General features: G+C 39.7%; 1 protein-coding gene across 9 annotated transcripts in view; it reads right to left on the reverse strand.

The window, feature by feature from the left end:
• Window positions 1-361: 361 nt before the first annotated feature.
• Window positions 362-27,518, reverse strand: part of POC1B (POC1 centriolar protein B) — a 105,365-nt gene continuing 78,208 nt past the window's right edge. For 3 of the 9 annotated variants that reach the window (XM_075932946.2, XM_075932910.2, XM_075932928.2), the window contains 2 exons: window positions 13,936-14,160; window positions 7,257-12,741 (listed from right to left, as the gene is read on the reverse strand). In XM_075932946.2, the coding sequence (XP_075789061.2) occupies window positions 12,637-12,741; window positions 13,936-14,160 (330 nt within the window). In that variant the 3' untranslated portion in view covers window positions 7,257-12,636. Of the gene's footprint in view, window positions 5,520-7,256; window positions 12,742-13,935; window positions 14,161-27,518 lie in introns of those variants that run through there. The other 6 variants (XM_075932903.2, XM_075932904.2, XR_016350194.1 and 3 more) reach the window with 5 other exon arrangements.

Consider the following 27,518-nt stretch of genomic DNA (forward strand, 5'->3'; position numbering starts at 1 on the left):
TCTCCAGCATGCTTGGGCATGGAAAGACAGGCATTAAGACCACAAGTTCCCTGCTCCACTCTGGTGTCCAGACTCATCCCCAATCCACAAAAGCCCAGAGCTGTAAAGCAATACCCTGCTGATCCCTAGATGGGAACATGCCCAGGGCAGATGGAATCTTCAGTGTTTGTAATCTGAAAAGTTCTAGCAAGAGAGAACACAATTTTTCAAAGGCTAATAATTTGGCCACATTTGAGTAGATTTTCATGGGGATGTGAAGAACGTCATTGACACAAAAGCTAAATTTTAAATCTCTCCTCCAAAGCATGAGGCATCTTAATGTTTCTTAAAGAAAAAGTCAGCAGATATTTTTAGCATGGGATATTTTTCACCAGTTTTATTTTCAGAAATGGCTGACATTCTTAAAAAAATCATCTTAAGGCAGACACCTAACATAGGAAATCACAAGCAAATGGGTAAAATGAGACAAATTTACAAACAACTGAAAACAGCATTTTAAAATGGGAAGTGCAGGACAACTTTAATAATTACTATCAGCCCCAGCAACAAAAAACCCACCGATGTTGAGCTTGCTCTGTAAAAATATTTAAGACTTCTGACCCAACTCTTTCTCTCACTCGGGGTAAAACTTTCAAATGAATCAAGTAATTCCGCATGTCAAATTTAAGTAAGGTTGTTTGAATTGTAATCTCAACTCAAAAATCCTTCTGCAGGCACAATGACTTGATTCAGACTTAATCCCAGAGCTGCAAATTATGTCTTTATTATACAATTTATTATCTCATCATGACAGCTCACAGGAACTAGTAATTGCAGTTACCAAGAAGTTTAAGACTAAGCTATAAATTGATCCAAAGCAAACAGCTAACACCAAGTGAGCCAATTGTCTTCCTGCTGTAACTCCATTGAATGGAGGTGTGCCAATTATGTGTTATGTGAATGTGAACAAAATCAAGACATCTACCTCATGCTTGGCAGTATCCAACATAAATAGAAATTTGCAAGCACAGTATTTTGAAGCCACCTCTCACTTTTTCAGAGTTTGGCAGGCCTGTTGTTTGTACAACATTAATATCGAATTGACGTTATTGGGAAACTCCACCCATCAAGGGCCAGGAAAGCTTCTTGATATACCAAAGGAGGCAGCAGCCAAGTGCACTACTGCAGGCTCCAAAGCATTTTCAAAGGAAAGGGATGGGAGAGGAGAGTGGGTGAAACCAGAGAAGGGAAGAGATAAGCAGTGAATTGGGAGCCTAAGAATAGTACACACAGCAGGGAATCAGATAAAGGATCAGGAGGAGGGAAGCAGAGCCTGTGCTTGGGAAGAGTAAGAACCATGATCTTACAAATGACGTGGTGAATAGAGATATAAAATTCCGATTATTCGGCTGTTGCTACACTACAAAGGTGAAAGCTCTGGACAGAGCACAGGGCCAGTGGGAGACTCAGGGAGTCCCGTCCCCCCCGCTGGCTCCGTGCTCCCTGTGGCATTTCAAAGTGGCAGTACCACCTGGAGGCCAACTCTAGGCTCCATGCGGCGCTGCCACTTTAAAACGCCATGTGGAGCCCGGGACCAGCTGGGGGACTACTTGAGTCCCCCCACTGGCCCTGTGCTCCCCACGGTGCTTTCACCTTTGAAGTATAGCAACAGCCCTGGGGCTACACTTCAAAGGCGGAAGTGCTCTTATTGACTAATCGAATAGTCGATGCAAATTGCTCCCTGACCCTAAGCTCCATGCAGCACTGCTGCTTTGAAACACTCTCTCCTCTTTCCCCACCCCTTGCTGCCTCTTTCTGATAGATGCAACAGGGGGTGGGGAGAAACAACTAGTTGTCTAGCCTGTCAACTATCTGATAAGCATTTGCTTATCAGATAGTCGTAGATGTTCACATCTCTAGTTGTGAAGTGCCTAACTATGAGCCATATAGACCAATCATCTTGATGAGCCTGCTTGATGGACAGTCTTTCCTTCTGATTAAGCAGTTCTCCTAAATGACAAAATGCCAGTCTAAAGTAATAGAAGTACTGCAGAGGGTAAAATACAAGACTAGAAAGGATATTCACTGCAACTTGGTAACTTCTATGTTAAAAAAAACCCAGACCTTAAAACATCATAGCCATTCCGCACTGGCCAAATGCCTGCCCATTAAGTACAGTGAAGACATCAAAATTGGAGGTGCAATCAAGTGGGTAGAATTTACACACTGATGGGCAGCCACAGTAGGCTGAAACAGGAAAAAACAATCAAAGGAAGTGTGTTACTGAGAGGGAGGGGAACTAATGCAGGAGGCTGAATTAGAGTGGCTGTCAGAAGCCTGAGCTGTCAATAGATAGAAAAGTAATATGCCTCTGTTGATCTTCTACATCTCTCCCTCCTCTCCCCACAAGAGTGACACAAATTGCATATAATGCTCCCATCTCTGAACGAAAATTCAGAAAATTAAAAAATATTAATAAACCTCACTAAAAAGAGTGTTTCAGGCTCATAGAATGGGCCTCTGACTCCAGCTAAAAACATGAAGGCCAAAATGGGCAGGAATAACAGGGTAGTAAATATACTAGCCATCAAGGCAGACATCAGGGAGTTCATCTCTGAATTTAAGGTCCTGAGAAATCATCTAATGTCCAAGATTCTAGCAGCAAAGCAGGAAGTTACTGACTTGGGAAGATCAAGTCATTGTGCTAGAAACTGGTCTACCAGAAACAAGTTAGAAAGGACAGAGCTCAACAGCTGAACAGCGCTGCTGGATCAGAAAAAAAAAAAGATTCAGATTAATTTAGATGATATAGAAAATATAAAGAAGAGATACAATATGAGAATTAAGAGATTGTCCAAGAGAATACCAAAGGAGCAAACCAGATCTTGTATAAAGAAACCTTTAATTGCAGAAATGATCATATCCAAAGAGATGAAGAATTAATCTCTCATCTGCTAGTTGATTTTAGGCGACTGACATGATTTCCAATGTAAAGTTGTCCAAATTTAGAAAAAAATTAAAAATATAGAAAGTTATTATTAGAAAAACTAATTAATTATATATCCGGCAATATAGACAGAGGACAAATAGATACTTAAGTATTTGGTTACTATTCAAAGTACACTTGCCTGCAGGGGACAGCAGCACCCCTGTTCTATACAGTAATTACTCGTTTAACATGTGCCCGCTTAACAGGTTTTCGCAATAGCACGATTTTTTTTAGGGATCGACTGTCCCTGGAATAACATAAGAATAATCAAGTGGCGGACTACTTCGCATGGCAGTATAAATTGGTGAAAACAGTGGTACAGTAATATGCATGAGTGGATGAATACACGTGTCACAGCGCTCCTCCACTCACTCACGTGTTTATCTTTGTGTTTTAACAAAGCGCGGCAACTTTTGTTGCTAGATATCTTGTTTTGCTAGATATCTAATGTTGTTGTTGACGACCCAGCACCAACAAAAAATTGAGTTGGCCACCACCACCTGAAACGCAACCCCCACCTTTTCCATTATTTTTAATGGGAAAATTGACCCCGCATAGCATGTTTTCGCTTAGCACAAACATTTTCAGAAACGCATCTATAGTGTTAAATGAGGAATTACTGTATTTTGGAATGTTTATGTTTGATAGACATGTCTGGTTTGATTAATATAAATTGAGTCATTAGTTTATTTAATTTAATAAATCACCAGACACAACCCTGAGTTCTGTGCTCACAACATATATTTTAGGGTAAAAATAATAATAAAAAGATTAAAAAGCTCCTAATGTGTTAGACAAGTGCTCTCATGAAAAGGAAATGCTGGCTGGAGTATTTTGTCCTTTTCATCCCCCAAATATTGCATCTATGCTTCATTTTCCAAAGTGTGCAAGATGAAGGTAACATGAAGCAGCAGACCTCTTGAGTGCAACTCTTCTGGATTTTACCTACTTTTTAAAAAATTTGCAGGCAGAAGGTTTTCCAGCTTTGAACATCACATAATTCTATCTCTGACACAGTTGTTTGTATAGCCCTAATAAATAATAGCTCCTGCAAGCACACTTTGCTTCTAAATGATTAATCTTACCCCAGACCTTGATATTCAATACAGGTGTAGGAACAAACACTGTAAGCCTTTGGGTTCCATCAGCAGGGCTTGGAAAGGCTTCAGTGAAATTCTATAGTACAGAGACCAGCAAGTTCCTGCTACTTTCCCTTTGTTCTAATGTTTTATCTCTCGGAAAGAAATAGGGATTTCCTCTGGGGATTAGAAATAGGAAACAACCTGAGATAGAGGTCATTATGAAACAAAGCATGAAAGGATAAAAAAGATGACTATATAACAGAAGTCTTTTTTTCCCACTATCTTGGCAAATATTACCCCTTTGGCATCTGATAAGGAAAAGTTGGATGCATTTGTTTTATCCAAGCCTGTAATACCTTGTTGTGCCTAGGATTCACAACTGGGATTTTTTTTCAAGAAAGTGATCTGAGAAATTTAGCAGAGCTGAGGATGTTTTATTGAATAGGAGCCTGATTAAAAGGACACTTGAGATCAGCACTATTTACTTTATAAGCGCTGGGTCAGACTGTAAGCCCCTTTTCCTTTCTCACCCATACCATGATGTTACGCCTCCTCTTCAACCCAGAAGGGAAGGAACAGAAAGGATGAAAGAAGGGATTTAATTTAATTTTACAATGGAGACGCAGTAAAGCACAAAGATGAAAATGAATAATTTCTGATTATTTATAATACACCTGTAATGTGCATTTATGAATATGTTAAAGGTACCTTATCTAGTATGGCCCAAGGAACTGCCAACTTCACAGCAGAAAAATCTGAGTGAGGAAAGGGAAAAAGTCATTTTGTATTGTATTAGCTGTATCAATGCTAAGTACTATAGCTCTTCAACATACATATAAATAAGGGAACCATTTGTGTCTTTATTATTAAAAAGACACTTAGATACAGCAACCAAATTACGATGTCATAAACTGGCCTTCTAACACTGAATAGTGAATACAGAGACTTACCATTCACTGAACTGACTTGGGAACAAATTTTCAAATTGAATTTCAAAATTGAAATTACAATCAATATTGTACTTGGAGAGCAACTTTTGTTACCCAGATAAAGTCAAGAGATATTGCACCTGTTCCAGGAAGTGAGTCACAACAAATCCAATCTACGTTCTTTTCAAAGAAAAATACCTTTATGTGCTTTTAGCAATTAACAGCTGCCAAGTAAGGGCTTCTATTGTATTATGTACCTGAAGCATGAAAAATTCCCATAGGAAACACTCTAAGAAATACATCGTGTTCCCGGATTCAATGCGTACGTACACACTCTTTAACCATTTGGGGGCTGGGACTTCAGAATTTCTCTGCTTCACAAAGCTTCCAAATACATAGAGTACAAATGAATGATGTTAGTCTTGGGGCTAGATTCTGATCTTCCACCACTGTAAATCCAGTAGAGTTCTCAAAGAGATGCATGAGAGACGTCACCAGATCAATGGCAAAGAAAGTAATTTAATGTCTCCTTAATAGAACCTGTGAGAAAGAAATTCTGCTTACTTATATGAACTGTAAAAGTCTCACACCACTTTTTAAATTTATGATAAGCATTTGCCCAGACATCCTTTAGTCAAATTTCTTCTTCTTTCATACAATTGTGACCTGCTCAGGCTAGTTGCCAATCTCCTCTCCCAGAGATGGCTGTATTTCAAGAAACTGTGCTGAGTCCATTTATTATTATAATTGAGCTGGAAAAGCACAAAAAGTAAAATTACACAGGGAAACTCTAGGAGCTAAACATTCGGACTTCCTTAATCATCATGTCAGGAAAGTGAGGTGTTGCCAGACAGTAGACAGATAAGGAGACTAGGGATGTAAAATCCCATGTAATCGGTTAAACATAATCAGTTAACTGCTTAAACAAGGGCGTGGGCTCACTGGTTAATGTGCATGGTTATACACAGCCAGTACATCCCCCCTGCACTGCTGCCTCTGTATCAGAGGCAGCAGTGTTGGTGGTGGTGGGGGGTGGAGGAGAGCAGGCAGGATCCAGTACATGCAGGAAGCCGGCTCTTAAGCCGAAGACACCTGCCCTCTTGCGCTGCTGGGGAGCTACCCATCCCCAGCCTTTACTTGTTTTGTTTTTTAAAATATAGAGGCAGCTGCGCGCACGCGCATGTGTGTGTATGTGCGTGCAGGTGGGAGCTGACTGCCCCCCACCTGTGTGTAACTGCTGAAATTTTCAGCTGTTGCACATTTACTTTAAAAAATGCATTTTAACATCCCTAAAGGAAACCTGAGCTTTCTAACAGTGGTTGGATGGAGCCAAAAGTTACTCAACCAACACATTTCTCCTGGGCTTATTTGTTTCTTTAGAATTTGCACTTTTATTGTAAAAGTTTCTACTTTTAAATATTATGAATGCGAAATGATGCAGTGTTGGTTTTGATTAATCTGCAACTAAGCACAAGCAATCTCTAAGGCTGTGTCCAGACTCAGGGTTTTTTTTCGAAAAAAGTAGCCTTTTTTTGAAAAAACTTCACCTGCGTCTAGACTGCAGCCGCGTTCTTTTGAAATTAAATCGAAAGAACGTGGCTTTTCTTTCGACGGCGGTAAAGCTCATTTCACAAGGAAGAACGCCTTTTTTCGAAAGTGCTCTTTCGAAAAAAGGCGTTCTTGAATGCCAACAGGGCTTTTTAGAAAGAGAGCATCCAGACTCACTCGCTGCTTTCTTCCAAAAAAAGCGGCTTGCTTTTTCGAAAGTACTGCTTGCAGTCTAGACGCTCTTTTTCGAAAGAGGCTTGCAGTCTAGACATAGCCTAAGAGTTGTGGGGGTCTCTCACATACAGTACCTCCATCTCAAAGAACTGTAGCCCTGAAGCCCAAGAATAATAACTGATACACTGGCACTAGTATTGAATAAGTATGAAGGTGCCTTGGAGGAAGAACCTTCTCTGGGTAAATATTTATATCTGACACCATGTAATGTTTCAGGAATGATGTTTACCAAGAATAAAACTGAGTAAAAGATTTTTGGCAAATAATAAATTAGCCAAAAATGCATTTCAGTGGAGCACTGGAACTCTTTGGGTTCAATTTGGTGAATAATTTACACAAAAACTAAATGGAAAAATTGTTTTAAAAAGCCAGAACTATTCATTCTGGCCATTTCTAAATGAAATGTATGGAGCATTTTGAAAGTAAACATTTATTTTTGATCATGTAGAAACTAGGCATTTTAAAATGGTGTTTTCATTTAGAAAAGTAGCTTTAAAAAAATGGGTGAAAAATACCCCAAATGACTAAAAACGAAACATGGCTTACTCATGACCCATTCATTTTGGGTCAAACAAAATGTTTTTTTTAAATTTTTTTTTTCAATGAGAAAAATAGAAGAGTCAGATATAGTCTGATCCAACCTAAATTTTTTTTTCCAATTTTTTTTAGTTTGGTCTGAAATTTTTTTTCTCTCCGCTCTAATCTGGAGAAAAAGCACAGTATGTTTTATTAATGGCATGAACAGTTACCTGAATCTGAATTTGCTGAGGTAACTAGAAATATCTAGTAGTCTTGTGGCACCTTAGAGACTAACAAAAATAGATAGTATGAAGAGCTTTCATGGGCACAACCCACTTCTTCAGATGAGATGACCTTGATTTTGCCCACAAAAGCTCATGATACTAAATATGTATTTTTGTTAATCTCTAAGGTGCCACAGGACCACTCGTTTTTAAAGTTACAGATGAACACAGCTAACCCTCTGAGACTTTTAGAAATATCTAGTTCACATTAGGCATGGTTAGAAGCTTAAGATAGACTGTAACATTGTCACAGAATGATGTTTCACAGGGGAGAGACACCTTGCTAGCATGTTTTTTTAGCATGACAGAGCCCTGTCTGTAGCTGCCAAGGGTCAGTTCACAGACAACCCTGGCCACAGGCAGCATAAGTACTCCCTCTCAGCCCCTGCAGGCTTCACTGTCCCTTTGCAGTTAAGTAATAGGTCAATATAAACTGTTGAGTCCTTGAAGCATCATACCGGAGTGCCCAGCCCTGGTCCAGTATACACTCAAAGAACTCTGACCCACTGATTCCAAAAGGAATTGTACACACCCGCTCACTAGTTTTAACTCCGGATCACCACTCTGTTTAATACACAAGTCTCAGATATATTTATAAGGAAAACAAGAATACATTTATTATCAATGAACAGAAATTTAAATGATTATTTGGAGCCTAAATTTAAACACACTAGACAATATCCTGTTTCCTACAGGATTGCTTACCCCAAGTCCTTTTCTCCCAGCATTTTTAGCAAGGGGCTAAGATCCCCCTTTCATAAGATCAAGGCCAATGGCAGCTTGTCCTCAAGCTGGAAGGGTGTCAGAGCATCTCTGCATCTCCAAATACACCAGCCCAGCCCTTTGATGTTGATCTGAAAATAGGGTACCTGAGCCCTTCCACTATTTACCTCTTCCTGTTAATTTTGCACTGACATCACTACCAGTTCTGAGTTAGCAACTGATTCACTATGCTACTAAACTTCTTTTGTGAGACATAGCATACACAGAGGTCTACTCAGATGACAGTATCCTATCTCCTGTCTGGAGAAGTTTGTCTCCAGGCATGGTGCCTTTGAGTGACCCAATTTTAACTAAAAGGTTTTGAGAACATGATTTTTAGCATATATATACATATCTTCTTACATATTTACCACATACACTTTTCAATTACTATCATGACCAGTTGCTCAGGCTTTCACTGGAAACCTTACATGACATTTTGTGTGAATCCAAGAGATCCCTGTATCATTGCATAGGCCTGTGCCCTCTGCCAGTTGGCATCAAAAGGCCCTTGGGTTACTCTCACATACTAACAAATTCCTTCCTTTTTTGCACTTATTATTTGATACTTTAGAAGAAGTAAAGAATAGGTAACACAATTAACTTTAAAACAACATATAACTGACCAATATATTTCAAATATTTTTCAAAGTCACTTAATTGGTCAATTAAAGTTTATTTCAATCCTGCATATATTTGCTGCTTTATTTTCCAAGACACAATTGCTAACATGACTCATTCCAGGCAGATTATATTGTAGTTTTAGCTAGATGCACCTTGGACTTCACAACCTCAGCATTAGTGAGCAATGATTGATACATGTTCTCTAATTACCTTGACTGTTGCTTAAGGAATCATTTTATTTAACTTATCAAGGGAGAGACAAACAGTATCTTTGTGGCTTCAGCAACATATCATAAGTGGGGCTAAAGATAGTTTAAAGAAACTTATCTCTCTTTCAAACTTGTGTTGGGATTATAAACATACAGACTATATTTAAGGCAATCTAATAATTTATAGCATCTCTGTCAACTTGGACACAGTTGCAGTATGCCTCTTTTAGAAAAATGTAACCATCTCTCTTCCTGTATCTGACAATGCAGCTGATTTAGTCATAAAACTGTGAAATTTGCAGCTCAATCAGTGTTTTTAATTGCTTAAATGCTTGTTTTTGTCTATCTTTCCAGTGATGTTACAGTGACCGTAAGCAGAAGTGAAATTAACTTTGCCGAATAGTTTATCAGTGCCCTAAACCTCTCAAGAGCCATTAGGCATTTTAAAATGGACATTTCAATGATTGTATTACCTGAATTTGCAATTAAGCTATTTTTCCCTCAATTTATACACAATTACTGTTAGGCCAATACGTTATTTCCTGTATTTCTGTTTTAGGTAAAAGATCTCTTACTCACTGTACAATTTTCCTAAATCTTTGTGTCTAAAATTCCTAGTTTTAAAACATCATCTGTTATAACTCTAGCACTTAATTATCCCTTAAAGATCTGTGTAGCTACTCTTTGAAATACCTCCAAAGCAGAGCTAACGGTGAACAGTGATCTCCTTATAGATGCCAATGTTTCTGTGGCTGGTTCAGAGTTGTGCCTGCGCAGTCTTTTCTCCTCACAGGCCTGAGTTCCAATATCCCCTGCCTACTCCAGTCTGGAGCATGTTGCTAGTATGGTCAGCTGGGCAGTTGCACTTAATAATGGAGAGCTGCTAAGTGTGTTGCCATGCTGTGCCATCAGGAAACGGAATTTCAAAAATTCACAGGGCTTTAGAAGAGAAGAGCTTTTGCATGGGGGTGGGCATAAGAGGCAAGCACAGATGATGCCTTTCCTGTTTCATAGTGCTCAAACTCTCCCCTCTTCCTATCCCTATTCTGATCCTGCAGGCTCCCACAGAAGACTCCTGAAGCCTGGTGAGAGTCAGGGACAAACCTTTGGAAATGCTGGGACAGATGAGGACAGAATACCTTTTGCTTCAAAAGTCTCTGTGTTGCTCTAGTCTTTGAAGCTATTCTGAGTCTCTCTTATGAAAAAGAAATGGACATTCAAAAGGGAGGTCCTGGACTTTGCTGAGGCTCTGGAGGGAGGTCCGAAATGTGTAACTAGGACAGCTCATTACCATGATGGCAAAAGTACATGTTGTATACTACAGAATCTGCTGCATTTCACCAGGCCTTCAGAGCTGTTTTGGCAACCAACTTGCCTTCCTTTATTAATGTTTGAAACTCCTATTTCAACTAATCTAGGAGCCTGTTTTTGAACTCTGAAACTGTATCCCACAGGATGAGATCATAACGCCCCAAAAAAAGCATGTTGGTTTGGAATACAAAGCTGCAGTTTACCTTCTACCAAACAAAGTCCAGCCTTCTCCCAAACAAGCCTTCTCCCAAACAAGTCCAGCTGCTTCACCTCTATTTTTAGGGGCAGATGCCTGGTGCCCCTGTTTTGAGGGATAGGAGAGCGCAACATCAGAACAGACTTGATGAACTCATATAACTGAGGATCTGCCTCTGGCCCACCTCCACCCTTTGGTTGGTGGAATGTTATCCCAGATGTTGTAAGCCATCCAGAGAATAGCATTTACCGGAGGATATTTTATGAGTATATTTTTTCATAGAAATATATATGAACCCACACAACTAAACTGAAAGGCTAGTTCCCTATTATATGTTTCTTCCCCCGATGACAAGTACATTACAAGATCAAAGTATAAAATGTGTGTTATTTGATTCGTGTTTTTTTAAAATATATCAATTGACCAAACTCAGAGGTTACTGTGCATCATAGATTCTGGTGACACATAATCAGAGATGGGTGAACAATGACAGTGTTAAATGACAATGTTTGAGATATATTGTTGGCCACTTTTGCCCCAGTTCTGCAATCAAATCTTCATAGGTGTGCTCTTGTGCTCACGCAGAAATCTCATGGAGCTCAATGCAGGAAAAGGTGTTCAGCTATCCAGATTCAGTTGCACAACTGAGTATTAATTTGCATTATTTATATGATCTTCCCTTTGTCTTATACATAACACAAATTTGCAATGTAAGCATGAAGCTGTAGAAAGGAAAGTCTCTTCAATTTTGATTGTAAATTTTTCAAGAGAGATGTTCTGTGACTGACATTTATTGACACTATGAAGATGTAAAGAAACAAAGGAAAAGTTTCATATTATAGAGGAGGTAGAAATTTTCCCTATAATGATTGCCAATTCATGTTTACAACAAGTTTCCTTTCTGCTTTCTTCTCTTTATTAAAAATAATCAAAGCAGCAATATTTACAACATGCCTGAAAGGTTTAAAAAGCAAACTAAGAGTAGAAATCCTTACTCTTTTAGGTTCTAATTCTGCATTGGCTTCTACAGGTGCTTATTTCATGTTCCTTTAACTGCTTTCCACTGGACTACTGGTGGTACAAAAAGTTTTGCATTGCGTAAGTATTTACAAGATCAGGGCATTACAGGTTTACAGCATCAGCCTAGATTTACTTTGATGTTTGGTATTTTTCAAAAAATATTAAACTTAATTTTGCTTCAGTATAAACCTTATATAGGAAAATTAAAATTTAATTGTGTAGATAATAAATGGAAATATAAAATAGAAACTCAGTCTAATAACTTGATTTGTACGGGTTCAACCACTCGAGAAAGGCTCAAGTTACTTCATTTTCATATCTATAATAAAAAAGTTCATTATCCTTACAAAACAGAACTCCCTAAAATCCTCCTGAAACTTCTTAGAAGAATGAGTCATTTCTTGTTAATTCTGTGTGTACAATTCTTTCCTGCAGTTCTTAAGACAATTTTATTTTAAGTAAGTCTCACTAAAATTGAAAAATCTGCATTACTCCCTTTCACAATAAATGCTTTCCATTTAAATTTGCATAATTTGTGGTTCAATGCCTTTAAAAAAGTTCTGTAGGACAGGAAAAATATTTGAGGGCTGACAACTGGTAGGATGTAATGCAGATGAAAGATTGAAAGGTAACAAACAAAACAAACAAACAAGAGAGTGATATCCTCATCCTCTGATGGATGTCAAAGAGTCACCCAAAATGTGTATTAAAACTGTATTAGTCTTCAGCTAAACCACATTTTATTAAATATATTAACCAAATGTTAGTTTGCCACTGATATTTAAAATACACTGTATGTGCTTTTTCACTTTTTCTCCTTACAGGAACACATTAAACTAAAACAAAATTTGCATTTTGCTCATAGTGAAATTAAATTAGGCATCATTTATTAGTTCCCTGAGAATGTATGAAACATATTCATCAGCACAGATCAACTACATTTGAACTCTTTATTCTCCTTGCCTAGCCTGAAGTAACATTTTGTGTTGATTTTCTAAGCATTCTTTTAGTTTATCTTCAGTCAAAGTCAGTCGCTGCTCCAGGATTGAAATAGTCTGCAAGAAGAGGACAGTAACGTATTTTGTACATGTTTTTGCAATATCATAAATGTGCACAATGCTTTACACACAAAAATAATGGCTTTCACCAAATAACAGAAAATTCTGGAGCTGCAATACTGGCTTCAGATAGTCTACCATTTAAACCCAAAATTAATACTATGGCTATTTTAACTAGGAGATTGCCAAAAGGCAAAAATCTGCCTCCAACAAAACTTACTGGAAGGTATGTATCTCTTCATAATTATTCATCTACGCATACTTCAATATAAATAAACTAAATTGAAATACTATCCATCAATGGAATATATTTTACATCTCCAGCTATAACAAACAGCGCTGCAAAAGCAACCAAAAATCTTTTTTTTAAAGTACTACATAAAAGGCACCCTCCAGGAATTCACTTTATTTAATCTTACATTATTCCAAAATTAACTGGTAGCCTTTTCACTCATCTGATAAATTAAGTACTCTCTCAGAATTTCTTTCACTACATTTATCTGAACACCCCATTTTAATTAGGTACACTTTTAATAAATTACCAAGTATAGTGCAATACCTTAAATATAAATTGACTGGTGCTGAGTTACTGAGAGGAAATGTTGAGAACTTGCAACTGAGTAAGATTAATGCTGGCATTTGCTCTGTCTCACACTGATTTTTAGAATTATGCCAATGCCTGGATTCCACCTTCATACCTAGATCATGAAGCTTTCAGGATGAAAATGGATACATTCCTGGAACTACCAAGATAGGAATTCTTTTCTCTCAACCATTCTACCATTTTTATTTTGCTCATCCTCTGCCAGAGCATGATTATTCAAGTTGGAATCTAACACTCTCTAGTCAACAGCAACTTCTGGTAAATCAATATTAGTGGTTACTACTGAAAAATCTCAACTTTCCCAGTCAAAAAGGTAAACATATAATAGTCTTTTGAAGTTTTTAAATACCATTAGCAGTTGTGCAACAGGAAAGGGGTTTTAAAGAATCTTCTAGTTTGGCTTTAATTCATATTGTCAACATTTCATGATGTTGAAAGAATTTCCCAGGCCTCTAACCATTTGCAGAGTCAGCCCACACAACATTATAATACTTCGGATCATGAGCATGGCTCAAGATTTGTTACTCCAGTAATGAGGGAATTACCATATTAAGCAAGAAAATGTTATAAGTCTGTTGCATACTCACTAAAGTCAAAACATCCAGCTGCTCCACAATGTGCTCTAATGCATTACCCAGAGCTGGTGAGATGCCTATGCGCTTGTTCACTGTACACACAGCTGATTCAACCTCATCCTCCAGCCTCCTTCTTGAGCTTCTTGGTGAGAACAAAGTAGAACGATACCGCAGATCTTCACTGCTCATATCATCTTGGAACGTGGAAACCCCATATGAAGTTCCAGTCGTCCTTGACTTCATTTAGTTGGAATCATAGGGAAAGTAAGATATACAGATATATTTTTTTATTAATCAAAACTGTACAAGTTGAACCTCACTAGTGCAACATCCTCTGGATCTGACTGGTGCCAAACCAGAGAATTTGCCGGAACATGGAAGGTCAATATTGTCTAGCAGCATTCACTGATTGCTGGGCTCTTAGAAGACATTTAGGAGTAAATTAGAGCTAAATAACAGCACAGAACATTGAGCGCCAGGATTGGTGGCTTTAAACAAACTTTATGGGACCGTGGGAAACTTGGTCACACCTATGAGAAATGGATATCTGGCTAACTAAAATCATGGCGGATCATGGATGTTGCTGGACTGGAGTGTGCCAGACTGTCAAGGTTCAACCTGTACTGGCATATACATAAGCACATACAAAAGAGTTCATTTTGCTTTCTGTTTAAGATCCATTTTTATAATCACACCCATTCATTGTCACCAAGGAAAGAATTTTGGTTGTGGCCTACATATGAGGGAACAAAAGTTCATAGTTCCCAGAGAACATTCAGCAATCCTCACAGATAATTTCAACACCAACATCTTGGGTACATATGACTGAGCGATTAGAGGCTTTACTATTGGAGATTAAAGTAAATGTAAATCTTTCTTTAATAAAAGAGAAAGGTACCTATACATGAAAAACAGCCATAAATCCTTTTTAGTTATTCATTTAGCTACATTTTCCTGGGAAGCTGACTTCTTCAAAGAACAAGAAGAGGAAAAGGTTGAAAGGGTACACACAACCTAACGAGTGTGGGGTAGAGATTAAACTATCTAACAACTCTGATATATGGGAATTGCCTCAAAATCACAGTGACATTATCAGTTCCTTTCATGATGCTTTATTTCTGTTTTTCTTTGCACCCTCAGGAGTCCTAAAGGCACTGTCTTATAGAGAAGAGGCTGCAAAGTTAACAATCAGCAGATGGTAACTCACATCAATATTACCTGGCTCTATCCAGATGCCAAGAGTCACATTCTTTTAACACCATGGATATATTTCTTCAAAATAAATTAATGATAGCTGTCACATTTTGTTTTCTTAAACAAACTAGTCTTATAATATCTACTAAATTGCAAAGGAAAACAGAATACCTGAGAAGTTTAAATTTAACTGCCTCTTTAAAGATAAGTCTGTTGAAACATTATAAGCTTAGCAATGGAAAGAAAAATTATACCTATCTAATCCTCCAAAATGTTTATCATTTAAAACTGAATATAATTTCAAATTAGAATATCTTAAAAATACCTGTCAGTTCATAAAAAAACCAATATAACTTTCCAAAACTTAAATTACTGAATTGGTTTGCAGCCAAATTTTCAAAGTTGGAATTCTAAGTGTTGATTTAGGCAAATCAATCAGTAGTTAACAGCAATAAATTGGATCAACACCCCCATGAAACCAACAGGCTTCTTTAGATTGACTTCCAAAGAAATTGGATCAGATTAGTAAAAACATATATTTAGGTGTTTAAATAGAGATTTGGGTGCCCAAATGTTGAGCACCAGAGTCTGAGAATGTGGCATTTGGAATGTCAAGACCTTGTCTGCAAAGCTTGAACCCACAGGAAGTTCTCACAAGTGAATGTTTATAAATGCAGGCAAGAACATTTATAAAGGACACTCTATACAGAACTTTCAGTATAGCTACTTGCTGTCAGGTAGTCCATCCCATTTATATGCATGTGTATATTCAAAAACATATTGTGGTTCTGCATTGGAGATCTTAAAATAAAATTAGTATTTGTATTTCTCTCCTCTCCCTTTTTCCCCTTTATAATTCCCTCTTGATCAGAGCTGATTATAAGATAAAACTTGGCACGCATGATATGGCAGGCGTACAGCCTTTTCGAGAATATTACAAGTCTGCAGCCATTGCTGGTGATCTGATCACTGCGACACATGCCTTTGTGACATGATGCCTTAACTATGCCAATTAGTTTTATTTTGGGAAGAATCGTCTGTGTTCTCAGACTTACTTGATCGTGCCCCCCTTGTTTGTGTCTGTAGTAGTTTATGCCCATACCCCCACAACATACAAGTACATATATGGATTTTTTAAAATGCAGGCAACTCTTACTAAATATTAAAAGCAGTAAGGCATTGAGTCAGAGACATTTTAGTATGCAGGCAGGCCTAGACTTTATGACTTTCGAGTTATGATGAACGGCACTTACCCATTTGTAAATGGACACCTAGTTTTGACTTTCCAATTACAATTTTGATTTTATGACTCTTGAACTGACACGATGCCATGTTAATGAACAAGTTCATATATTGATAAATATTTTGTGCCACCCTCTTTCTAACACAAGATCCTCACTTGCTGTTCCAATGCCATTTTTAGATGGTGAATCTTTGTGCTTCCAAACTTTTTCTTAAAGGTTAGCATTTCTTTGCCCATAATAATGGCAGAAAAGTAAAAACTGGTGCAAATGATGTTTCTTCTAATAAATGTAGAACATTTACAATGGAAACAAAAATGGAATAATTAAGAGGTTCGAGAAAGGTGAGATGCCAACTGAAACTGGTAAAGTTTTGGATTTCCCATGATTGAAAGACAAGCTACGAATTCAGGAACATGTTAGAGCTCAGCTCCTGGGTAAGTGACTGTGATAACTAAGTGGAGTGTTGGATTTATTGCCTAGATTGATAATCTCTTAATTCTTTGGCTAAAAGATTAAAATCAACACTGTGCTCCTCTGGCTGCGTCTAGACTGGCATGATTTTGCAGAAATACTTTTAACGGAAAAGTTTTTCCGTTAAAAGTATTTCCGCAAAAGAGCATCTAAATTGGCACAGATGCTTTTGCGCAAAAAGTGCTTTTGTGCAAAAGCATTCATGCCCAGTATAGACGCGCTTTTGCGAATGAAAGCTCCGATGGCCATTTTAGCCATCGGGCTTTGTTGTGCAAAAAATTAAGGTGCCTGTCTACACTGGCCCTCTTGCACAAGTATTCTTGTGCAAGAGGGTTTATCCCTGAGCGGGAGCATCAAAGTATTTGCGCAAGAAGCACTGAATTCTTACATTAGAATGTCAGTGCTCTTGCACAAATTCAAGCGGCCAGTGTAGACAGCTGGCAAGTTTTTGCACAAAAGCGGTAGCTTTTGTGCAAAATCTTGCCAGTCTAGACGCACCTCTGTGAGTTTAGACATAATTCAGAAAAAGGCTTGGAGTCTTTATGATGATCTAAAGCAGCGGTTCTCAAACATTTTGGCCTCCGAAGCCCTTTACATACATGCATAAAAATTTATGGGAAGCCCCAGTGGTCCACTGATTGTATGTGTTGTACCTATCGATGTTTCCAGTTTATCAACCCTGAGGAGCCCCTGGAGCTCCGCAGAGCACAGTTTGATAAACACTGATCTAAAGAAACAACAGGTAGAGCGTTCTAATACTGAGCCTTGCTGCCTCTATCAGAAAGAAGGAGGAAGGGGGAGGAGGGATTAGGAGGGAATGCTAACCTTTGAAATGTTCTGCAGGTGGTGACGGCCATCAATTTGGAGATGCTTCACAGGACTGTCTGCCTCAGAGACCTGGATACCATCGTGGCCTGATTTGCGGGGCTAGGATTTCCAAACTGCGGTCGAGCACTCGATGTGACTCACATCCCGATCTGCGCACCGTCCCATTGAGCAGCCCAGTATATTAACAGAAAGGGCTATTTTTCCACGATGCTGCAGGTCCTGGTCAACCACCAGGGACAATTCACAGACATTTGGGTCAGGTGGTCAGGCCAGGCACACAATGCCCGCATCTTCCAGAACTCATACCTGTACCACAGGCTGCAGGCTGGGACATTCTTTTCAGAGCGAAACTTTGCAGTCGGGGTGTGCAGATCCCTATGTGCATCATGGCCGATGCGGCATACCCCCTTATGCCCTGGCTCATGAAGCCGTTCACTGGACACCTGGATGCGAGCAGGGAACTGTTCAACTCCCACCTGAATTGGGCTCGCTTCCAGGTAGGGTGCGCCTTTGGCCGTCTGAAGGGCAGGTTTAGATGCCTGCTCACTCGAATAGACATGTGGGAACGCAACATCCCCACAGTGGTTGCTGCCTGTTGTGTGCTGCACAACCTGGTGGAGAGGAAAGGGGAGGCCTTCCTCCCACGGTGAGGGGCATGGGCTGATGTGGAGGAGAGGTAGTTTGAGCAGCCCCGGACAGCTGCCATCCTCCAAGCCCACCAGTTGGGACTGTGCATTTAGGAAGCCCCGACGGAGAGATTCTCCCAATAAGCCCAATGAGTTTCTCCATGGCCTTCCAAATGTGGGTGTGCCCCATGCCCCCAGTGCCTTCCCTCCCCAAAACCCAGCCCTGCCCCACGTTGTACACATTAACTCAGAGAACAGAGACAGGTGTGCTTGATAAAATGCTTACAGTTTATTGCACTGTAAGCAAGTTTATGTTACAAAACCCATATAACTTTTGTAAAGAAAAATACACTTTTTGTTATCAAAGTAAAGTGCTCCCCTCACTGACTCTCACAGGTAGGAAGGGGGATGTAAACCTGGAAGAGAGGCTCAGGGCTGACGGTGCCGCCCAGATGAAGAGCTCCTGCCACCTTAGGTACGGGAGCCTGCTCGGAGACAGTCGTGCATGCGGACTGGGACAGTAGGGAGCTGGGCAGGAGGTGGGGCCGCACCTGGGTCTGGGATGGCAGTGGGTGGGGGGGAGGGGAGGGCAGGCTGAGCAGGAACAGGCACAGGACCAGGGAAGGCAATCACCTCCCAGATAACAGCGCAAATTGCCATTTGTCCATTTGGTTCCCCTGACTTGGTCCACTTGTCCACTTGGTTCCCCTGACTTGGTGCTGGGATGTGTCCCTGGAAGGGCCAGAGAGGTATTGGGGGGCTTGTCCCTGGGACATGGCTCTGAGTGGGCCTTCCAGGGTCCTGGCTGGAGGTGGCTTGCTTCCACAATGCTACTCCTGAGTGCCTGTGCCTTTAAAAGATGGCTACAGGCAGGAACAATAAAGGTGAAAGGTCTGGCAGGAGTGTCCACCTGAGCTTCTTCCTGGAGGCCTTTATTTTCAGAAAAAACCTTCCCTGCGTCCACACACACCTTTTTTCGACAGATCTCTGTCAAAAATAGCGTTATTCCTTGTAGATCAAGGTTTACCGCCATCGACAAAACCACCATATTCTTTCGATTTACTGTCAACAGCACATGGCAGCAGCCTAGATGCAGCTAAAGATTTTTTGAAAAAAAAAGCTACTTTTTCCGAAAAATCCCTGTAGTCTAGACTCACCCTTGGTGTCTTGAGTTAAACCCTTTGAGACACCTATATTGTCTGCAAATATTTCAGGAGGTGATATTTCTGAGAAATAGAGTACTATGTACATGAGTGGCAGAGAAAGAGACTTAATATTTATCAAACTTGAAAGGACAAAATATTTATAGGCAGAGCTCGCCGAGCAACGGCGAGCCCTGCTTGCCAGCCACGCTGTCCGGCGTTCTGCGCATGTACAGATACTGGAACCCGGCTCTTCCGGGTTGTAATCTACTCGCCACAAGCAAGTAGATTACAAAGATTGTCGAGCCCTGTTTATAGGAAAACAACTACTGGAAAGGAAAGCTACAAACGTAAGACCAATCAGTTAAAAAAAAATCATATTTATAATAAATTGTGCTGAAAGAATCTGTAACTTAGTTATAAACAACAAAAGGGCACTGGGAAAAAGTTTACAAACTTGAGTATGGTAACTTGTGGCTAAAAACCTAACAATGAAATGGCATTAAATGACATCTAGATATATTTCTATCAAAATATGCCCCATATTTTATGGTACAAAATTTATAACCAAAGCAGCAATCTTCTTCATTTCATTGAAGGAGCCATAACTTTAGAAATGAGAAATCTTATCTAATTTTTTTCTGTTTGCAGTTTCTCTCCAAATTCGAGAGTCACGTGCCAATGATAATGGATTTCAAGAAGGAAGATTTTAGCAAACTCGGGGAGCTGGTAGGTAAGATCCCATGGGAAACAAGTGTAAGAGGAAAAATCACTGAAGACAGTTGGCAGTTTTTCCAAAAAGACATTATTATGGGGACAAGAGCAATAAATTCTACTACAGTACGGCAAGAGACCACCCTGACTTACTCAGGAGATCTTGAATGATATAAAAAATAAAAAAGAGTCATACAAAAAGTGGACATTAGGTCAAATTACATAGGATGAATATTAAATAACACAAATATGTAGGGGCAAAATTAGAAGGCAAAGGAACAAAATGATCTCAATCTTCCTAGAGACAAAGGGGTAACAAGAAAACATTTTACAAATACATTAGAAGCAATAGGAAGACCAAGGACATGGTAGGCCCATTATTCAATGAAGAGGGAGAAACTATAATAGATAATGTGGAAATGGCAGAAGCGTTCAATGACTTCTTTGTTTTTGTTTTCAGCAAGAAGGCTGGTGGTGATTGGATGCCTAACTTAGTGAATGTCAAAGAAAGTGGGGTAGGTTCAGAATTTAAAATAAGGAAAAAAAAAAGCTAAAAGTTACTTAGACAAGTTATATGTCTTCAGATCTGATTAAATGCATCCTAGAATACTCAAGGAGTTGACTGAGGAGGTATCTGAGCCTTTAGCTATTGTCTTGAAAAGACATGGGAGATAGGAGAGATTTCAGAAGACTGGAAAAGAGCATAATGCTGATCTAAAAAAAGGGAAATAAAGGCAACCCAGGGAATTACAGACCAATCAGTTTAACATCAGTACCAGAAAGATAATGGAACAAATAAATTAAGGAACTTATTTTCAAAAATCCTGAAAAAAACGTGGTAAGTAACTATCAACAGGGATTTGTCAAGAACAAATATTGTCAAACCAACCTGATAGCTTTTTTTGACAGAGTAAACAAGACTTCTTTAGATGTGGTATATGTAGATTTTAATAAAGCTATTTGATACAGTCTCACATGACCTTCTCATTAACAAACTGGGGAAATACAACCTATATGGAGCTACTATTAGGTGGGTATATGATTGGTTGGATAACCATTCCCTGAGAGTAGTTATCAGTGGTTGGTAGTCATGCTGGAAGGGCATAATGAGTGGTGCTCTGCAGCGATCAGCTCTAGGACCAGTTCTGTACAATATCTTTATCAATGATTTAGATAATGACATACAGAGGATACTTATGGATGATACCAAGCTAGGAGGACTCCAAGTGCTTTGGAGGATAGGATAAATATTCAAAATGATCTAGACAAAGTGGAGAAATGGTCTCAGGAGAATAGCATAGAATTCAATAAGAACATATGCAAAGTGCTCCACTTAGGAAGAAATAGTCCATAAACACCACAAAATAGTAAAAGAATACCTAGGAAGAAGTATTGTGGACAGGAATTTAGGGGTCACATTAGACCACAAGCTAAATATGAGTCAACAGTGTAACATTGCTGGGGGAAAAAAGGAACTTTCTGGGATGTATTAGCAGGAATGTTGTAAAGCAAGACATGAGAAGTAATCCTTCCACTCTACTTCATGCTAATTAGACCTCAATTGGAGTGCTGTGTCCAATTCTGGGCACCACATTTCAGGAAAGATGTGGATAAATCAGAGAAAGTCCAGAGAGGAGCAACAAAAATGACTAAAGATTTAGAAAACATGACCTATGAGAAAGAATGAAAGAACTGGATTTGTTTAGTTTGGAAAAAGAGAAGACCGAGAAGGACTTGAGAGCAGCTTTCAAGTACCTAAAAGGTTGTTAACAAGGAGGAAGAAGAAAAAATATTCTCCTTAATCACCGAGGATAAGAGAAGCAGCAATGGTTTTAATTTGCAGCAAGAGAAGTTTAGGTTGGACATTAGGAAAAACTTCCTAACGGTCAAGGTGGTTAAACACTGGAATAAATTGCCTAGGAAGGCTGTGGGATCTCCATCATTGGAGATTTTAAAGAGGAGATTAGACAAACACCACTCACTGGTGGTCTAGATGGTGCTTGGTCCTGCCATGAGTACAGGGGACTCAACTTGATGATCCTCCAGTTCAATGAATTCCACCTGTGGAATTTGGAGACAAGTCCCATGTTGCTGGAGGCTCCAGCACTAAGCTCAAGCCACCAAAGGAGTTTTTCCATAGGCAAAGAAATACTCCAGCATCCAACTATTAGCATTAAAGCAAATTGAACTAATTAAGGCAATAAATGTCTGTTTCCTTTTAGAGAAAATTTTAATGTATATTCTGGTCATTTACAAGTTTGCCAGGGTGGTCTGAATTCAGAGAGAAGTGCTAGAAGAAATAAAATTACTACGCAAGACAGTTCTCATTCTGTTGCATAGTTTTTCATTCATTATTCATAGGCATTAGTGAGAAAATTCCAGGAGGAGGAAATGGATAAACAGAATTTAATTATTACAGAAGAATAATAGGAAGGAATGGAAGCTCCCACCCCCAAGATAAAGCAAGATCTTAGTAAAGTAAAAAGTTATGTGAAAATCAACAAAGCAGAACCTTCTGACCAAAGGATGCTGTGTGCAGTGAAATGGAAACTTACTTTGCACAACTTCCTGAGATGATTCATACACTTTCCCACCCCCACCCCCAATGTCACCGAGGGAGTTCTGTGAATAGTTTTCCAGAAGACTAACATGCCAACTCTATCCTTTATGTGAACTGTCTTGAAACGTAACACATTCTTTTCTAAACAGGACATTTCCATTGCCACAGAGAAGCTATGACCTCTGCTTACTTCCTAGGTTTTCAAAGAGATATAACAACTCATGCCTTAGTTATGAGACAACCTCTAATGGGAAGCAGGGGGAGACTTCCTCTGCCAGTACCACAAACACACACTATGTGGTTTCTTAAGCTTTCTGCTGATTGATCTGGTACTGGTTACCGTCACAGACAGGATACTGGACTAGATGGGCTATGGGTCTGACGCTGAATGGCCATGTTTGCAGGTTTTGCTTTATTTTCAAAAGATAAAGACATCCTGACAGAGGTGTGAAAATGAACTAAAAAGATGAAAAAATGTCTTCCTACTGTGTCTGCTTCCATATTGAGTATGTAAGGGTCTAGAGTGTAAACTGGCTTGGCTTTAAGCAAGTTGTTTATATGTATCTTCACACAAATGACATGTCTATATCACAATTAAACAGCCTCTTAGCCAGAGTCAGTTGGCACAGGTCTGCTGAGGCTGTCCAATTGTCGTACAGCCATATATAAAAGAGTATCTGGATATTATCTAGGAATATCTAATTTTGCATTGCATTGCAACAATGGTTCTATGCCCTCAAAGGGTACGACTACAAGAGTGCTATTTTAGAATAATGTCAGTTATTCTAAAATAACATAGGGTACGTCTAGATTACATGCCTCTGTCACCAGAGGCATGTAGATTAGGCTACCAGGCATAGGAAAATGAAGCGGCGATTTAAATAATCGCCGCTTTATTTAAATTTACATGGCTGCCGCGCTGAGCCAATCAGCTGTTTGTCGGCTCAGCGCGGTAGTCTGGATGCGCGGGGGTCGACATCAAAGGCATTTGTCGACCACCCAGGTATGCCTCATCATCCCAGGAGGCATACCTGGTGGTAAACAAATGCCTTTGATGTCGACACCCGCACATCCAGACTACCGCACTGAGCCGACAAACAGCTGATCAGTTCAGCGCGGCAGCCATGTAAATTTAAATGAAGCGCGATTATTTAAATCGCCGCTTCATTTTCCTATGCCTGGTAGCCTAATCTACATGCCTCTGGCGACAGAGGCATGTAGTCTAGACGTACCCATAGTCCATGTCTACATTACAAGCAGTTATTTTGACAATGTCAAAATAATGGCAAGCTGGAGGGCTTTTTACTCTGACTCCTGTAACCCTTATTTTACGAGAAGTAAGGGAAGTCAGAGGAAGAGTGCTCTCTCTCAGACTTCCTGCTGTGTAGACAGCACTAAAAGCCTAAATAAAGTAATAACTTAAGCTACCCAATTGACATAGCTCAGGTTGCCTAGCTTATTTCAGCTTTAGCCCTGCTGTGTAGACATGCCCAAAAGGAGTTTCAGGAAAAGCATTTTGAGAAATCCACCTACAGGATGAAGCTGGTGCATGACACCTGCAATTTTAACCATTGTAAATATTGACCCTTCAGGGAATGACTAATACAAGGATGTTTTCACTCTACACAACTATTTACCATTATGGTAAAATTACAGTTAGAGCTAGGTCTGATTTGACACTATGGTGAACAATTCTCTGCACTGAGATCAGACGCATCTCTTGATTTTGAAGAGCTGGTGGTTATGAATCTTTTCCAGAAGCAATTCCTTTATGAAGAGGTCTGCTTCTTTGGACAGGGTTTTGATCTGCACATTGTCATGCATGATAATAGATGAGTAATGTGTGATCTATGCTCTGCTATGAGTACAACCAGCCTCTTAAAAATCTAGACACAGGTAGTACACAAAAGCTCTTTTTGTTTCTGTGATGCATTTTGTTGGTTTGGAGAAAAAATTATCTAGGTTTCCATGGAAGCTGCTGTTCCAGATTTTTTCCATTTGCCAGGGTCTTCTTGCTTACTCTTGCTGTTAGTATCAATCAATGGATTGTTATGTCAATTTGACAATAAGAGTCTAGGCCTCTGGATTCTCAGCTACTAATTTCCTCCAATATTTTCCCCAATACTCCTCACCGGCAAGTCTTCATTCCCTAGACATCTGTTTGCTCATTCTAATACATATTACTGGGTTTAAATTGGCTTCCTTGTAGACATCAAGTTAGAATCTATTGCTCATCACAAATCACATCAAAAGTCTGACCAAGAGAGAACCCAAGATGTTTCACTCTAACCAAGGCTCATAGCTTGCTAGATGGCCCCAGGAGCCAGAAAGGAGACCTGCCTGTTCTCACTGGCTGGCTAACACCCAAGAAAGTACTGAAAGAGTAACCTAATACCACTTAGGGCCGTGGTCCCCAACACGGTGCCCGCAGGCGCCATGGCGCCCGCGGGGGCATTTCCATGCGCCCGCCAGGTGCTCGGGGCTGGCCTGGCACCGGGCGCATCGCGGGGGGAAGCGCCGGCCCTGGGCGCACGGCGCTGGGAGCGCCGGCCCCGGGCACGTGGCGGGGGGAGCACCGGCCCTGGGCGCGTGGCGCATGGCGGGGGGAGCGCCGGCCCCGGGCGTGTGACGCTGGGCGGGGGGAGCGCCGGCCCTGGGCGCGCGGCGCTGGCAGGGGGAGCGCCGCCCCCGGGCGTGCGGCTATGGGGGGGGCTGCCCCTGGGGCGCAAGTGTCCCCGCCCCCTGGCGCCCGGCGGGCGAACGGCCCCGCCCCCTGGCGCCCGGAAACCTTGAAAGGTTGGGGACTACTGACTTAGGACTTTACTCTGCTCTTGTCTACACTGCCATTCTACTGTGCTGTAACATTCTCACTTGGGGTGTGAAAAAGGCCATGAAACAATCGATAAAGACGGATATATTCATATGGGAAGTGATCTGATCCTAGTCTTGTTTACTGAAAAATAAATGTTTTTAAAATTTCTTTTGCAGTAACAATAAGTAGAGTCCTGCACGGATACTAAATTGTTATCCGCATCTGCAAAAAATGACCTGTGGATATCTGCATCCACATCCATGGATGCAGACACCCACTTTTATGAAGAAGATATATGCAAATTTGCAGGTTCTAGATACATAATTTGTATCTGCGTCTGTATGCCCAAAAATGAGCCAGGGATATCCACATCCATGGATGCAGATACACATAGATATACTGTATAGTGGGTAACAGCGGATTTGCAAGGCTCTAAGAATAAAAGCCCCTAACTGTAAAATATCAGCCTTCAATCTACTGTAAATCTTGATATACAGAAAGCGTGTATGATAGCTTCCTATGGAATATCCTAATAGTCTTTTAACAAAAATGGACTGTGACAAGCTTTCTAATGAATCCCAAAGTTGGCAAGGCCTGTTATTTAATAATCATTCTTTCAGTTAGGAGCATATGGTACACTTGCCTGTTAACATTAAAACAGCTAAAAACAGTTTGACACAAACAAGATAAGCCCAAATAGATCAAAAAACTAAAGCATCACAAATTAGCCTTTCATCTTCTACATACAATAATTCCCCATCAATAAAATGGGCTTATAATGAGCAAGAATTTTTTTAAACTTAAAAACCAACAAATAGTCTGGTAGCACTTTAAAGACTAACAAAGCATGAAGATGGTATCATGAGCTTTCCTGGACACAGCCCACTTCTTCAGATGACTCATGATACCATCTTCATGTTTTGTCAGTCTTTAAAGTGCTACCAGACTATTTGTTGTTTTTTAAGTTTATCCTGTACAGACTAACTCGGCTACTCTCTGAAGCTTAAGAATTGTAATGTTATTTTTGTAGTTGGCAGTTTACTAACCTCTCTCACTCACATTGTTACAAAAAATCTGGACCATCCTACCCTGTCATGTTTAGTGGCAATCCTGGAGTTCCAAGATAATTATGTCAAAATATAACACTTGAGTTTATTAAACATTGTCCATACGCTAAATATAAAAGAATGGAAGCTCTAATGGGACCTTTGTAAGAGCTAGCTAATTGAAGTGCAGCTGGGGGAAAGGAAGTAAGGGTAGTATTATATTTTTGTTAATTAAGTTTATACATAAGGATTTTTTGTTAGATTCTCAGTCATTTCTGGATGTAGTAGTGGTAGGTACAATAAGGAAGCTTGGTAAGGAAGCTTTGACCTTTCACTTCAAATGCAGATCTTATCAGAGTTATTCATGACTTTGTCATTTCTCCTAATAAGAATCCATATTAAGTATATTTTATTGACCTAAAATTCTCTGCTGTTTCATTCTCACTTTCTTCTGTACTGAAAAAATTGCCACTTTCCAATCTAGAGGCTGCTGCATTTCACTGGTTGTTGAAATAGTTTATACATTTAGTTTGGGTACTCAGATCAATTATGATGGTATGATTACAAACTAATACAAAACAAATGGGCTAAATAGTTTGCCCAAAATCTAGCTTGATATTTCTAGTCTAAGCAAAACTTTCTTGGTATCAGACCATAAGATAGAAATGCAAACAAAAAAAATTACAGTACATGCAGTTTTGCATGGTTTATCTATCTTACTTTTCTCCAAATCTTAAAAGAGCACCTGAATTAAATAAGTCATGAGAATAAACAGTGAAGTGTGTGTGTGTGTGTGTGTGTGTATGTGTATATATAAAACTTATGCGGATAGTAAACATTTGGCATCCTTCATTTCTGTGAGGCACCAATATTGAAAGTAGTGCATCTGTTCATTTAAAGCCTAACCCACATTCAAAGTCAACAAATCTGAAAAGGGATAAACTATTTTCCTTAGTAA

The sequence above is a fragment of the Pelodiscus sinensis genome, chromosome 1 (assembly GCF_052426305.1).
Source record: "Pelodiscus sinensis isolate ZL-2025 chromosome 1, ASM5242630v1, whole genome shotgun sequence".
Lineage (NCBI taxonomy): Eukaryota > Metazoa > Chordata > Testudines > Trionychidae > Pelodiscus > Pelodiscus sinensis.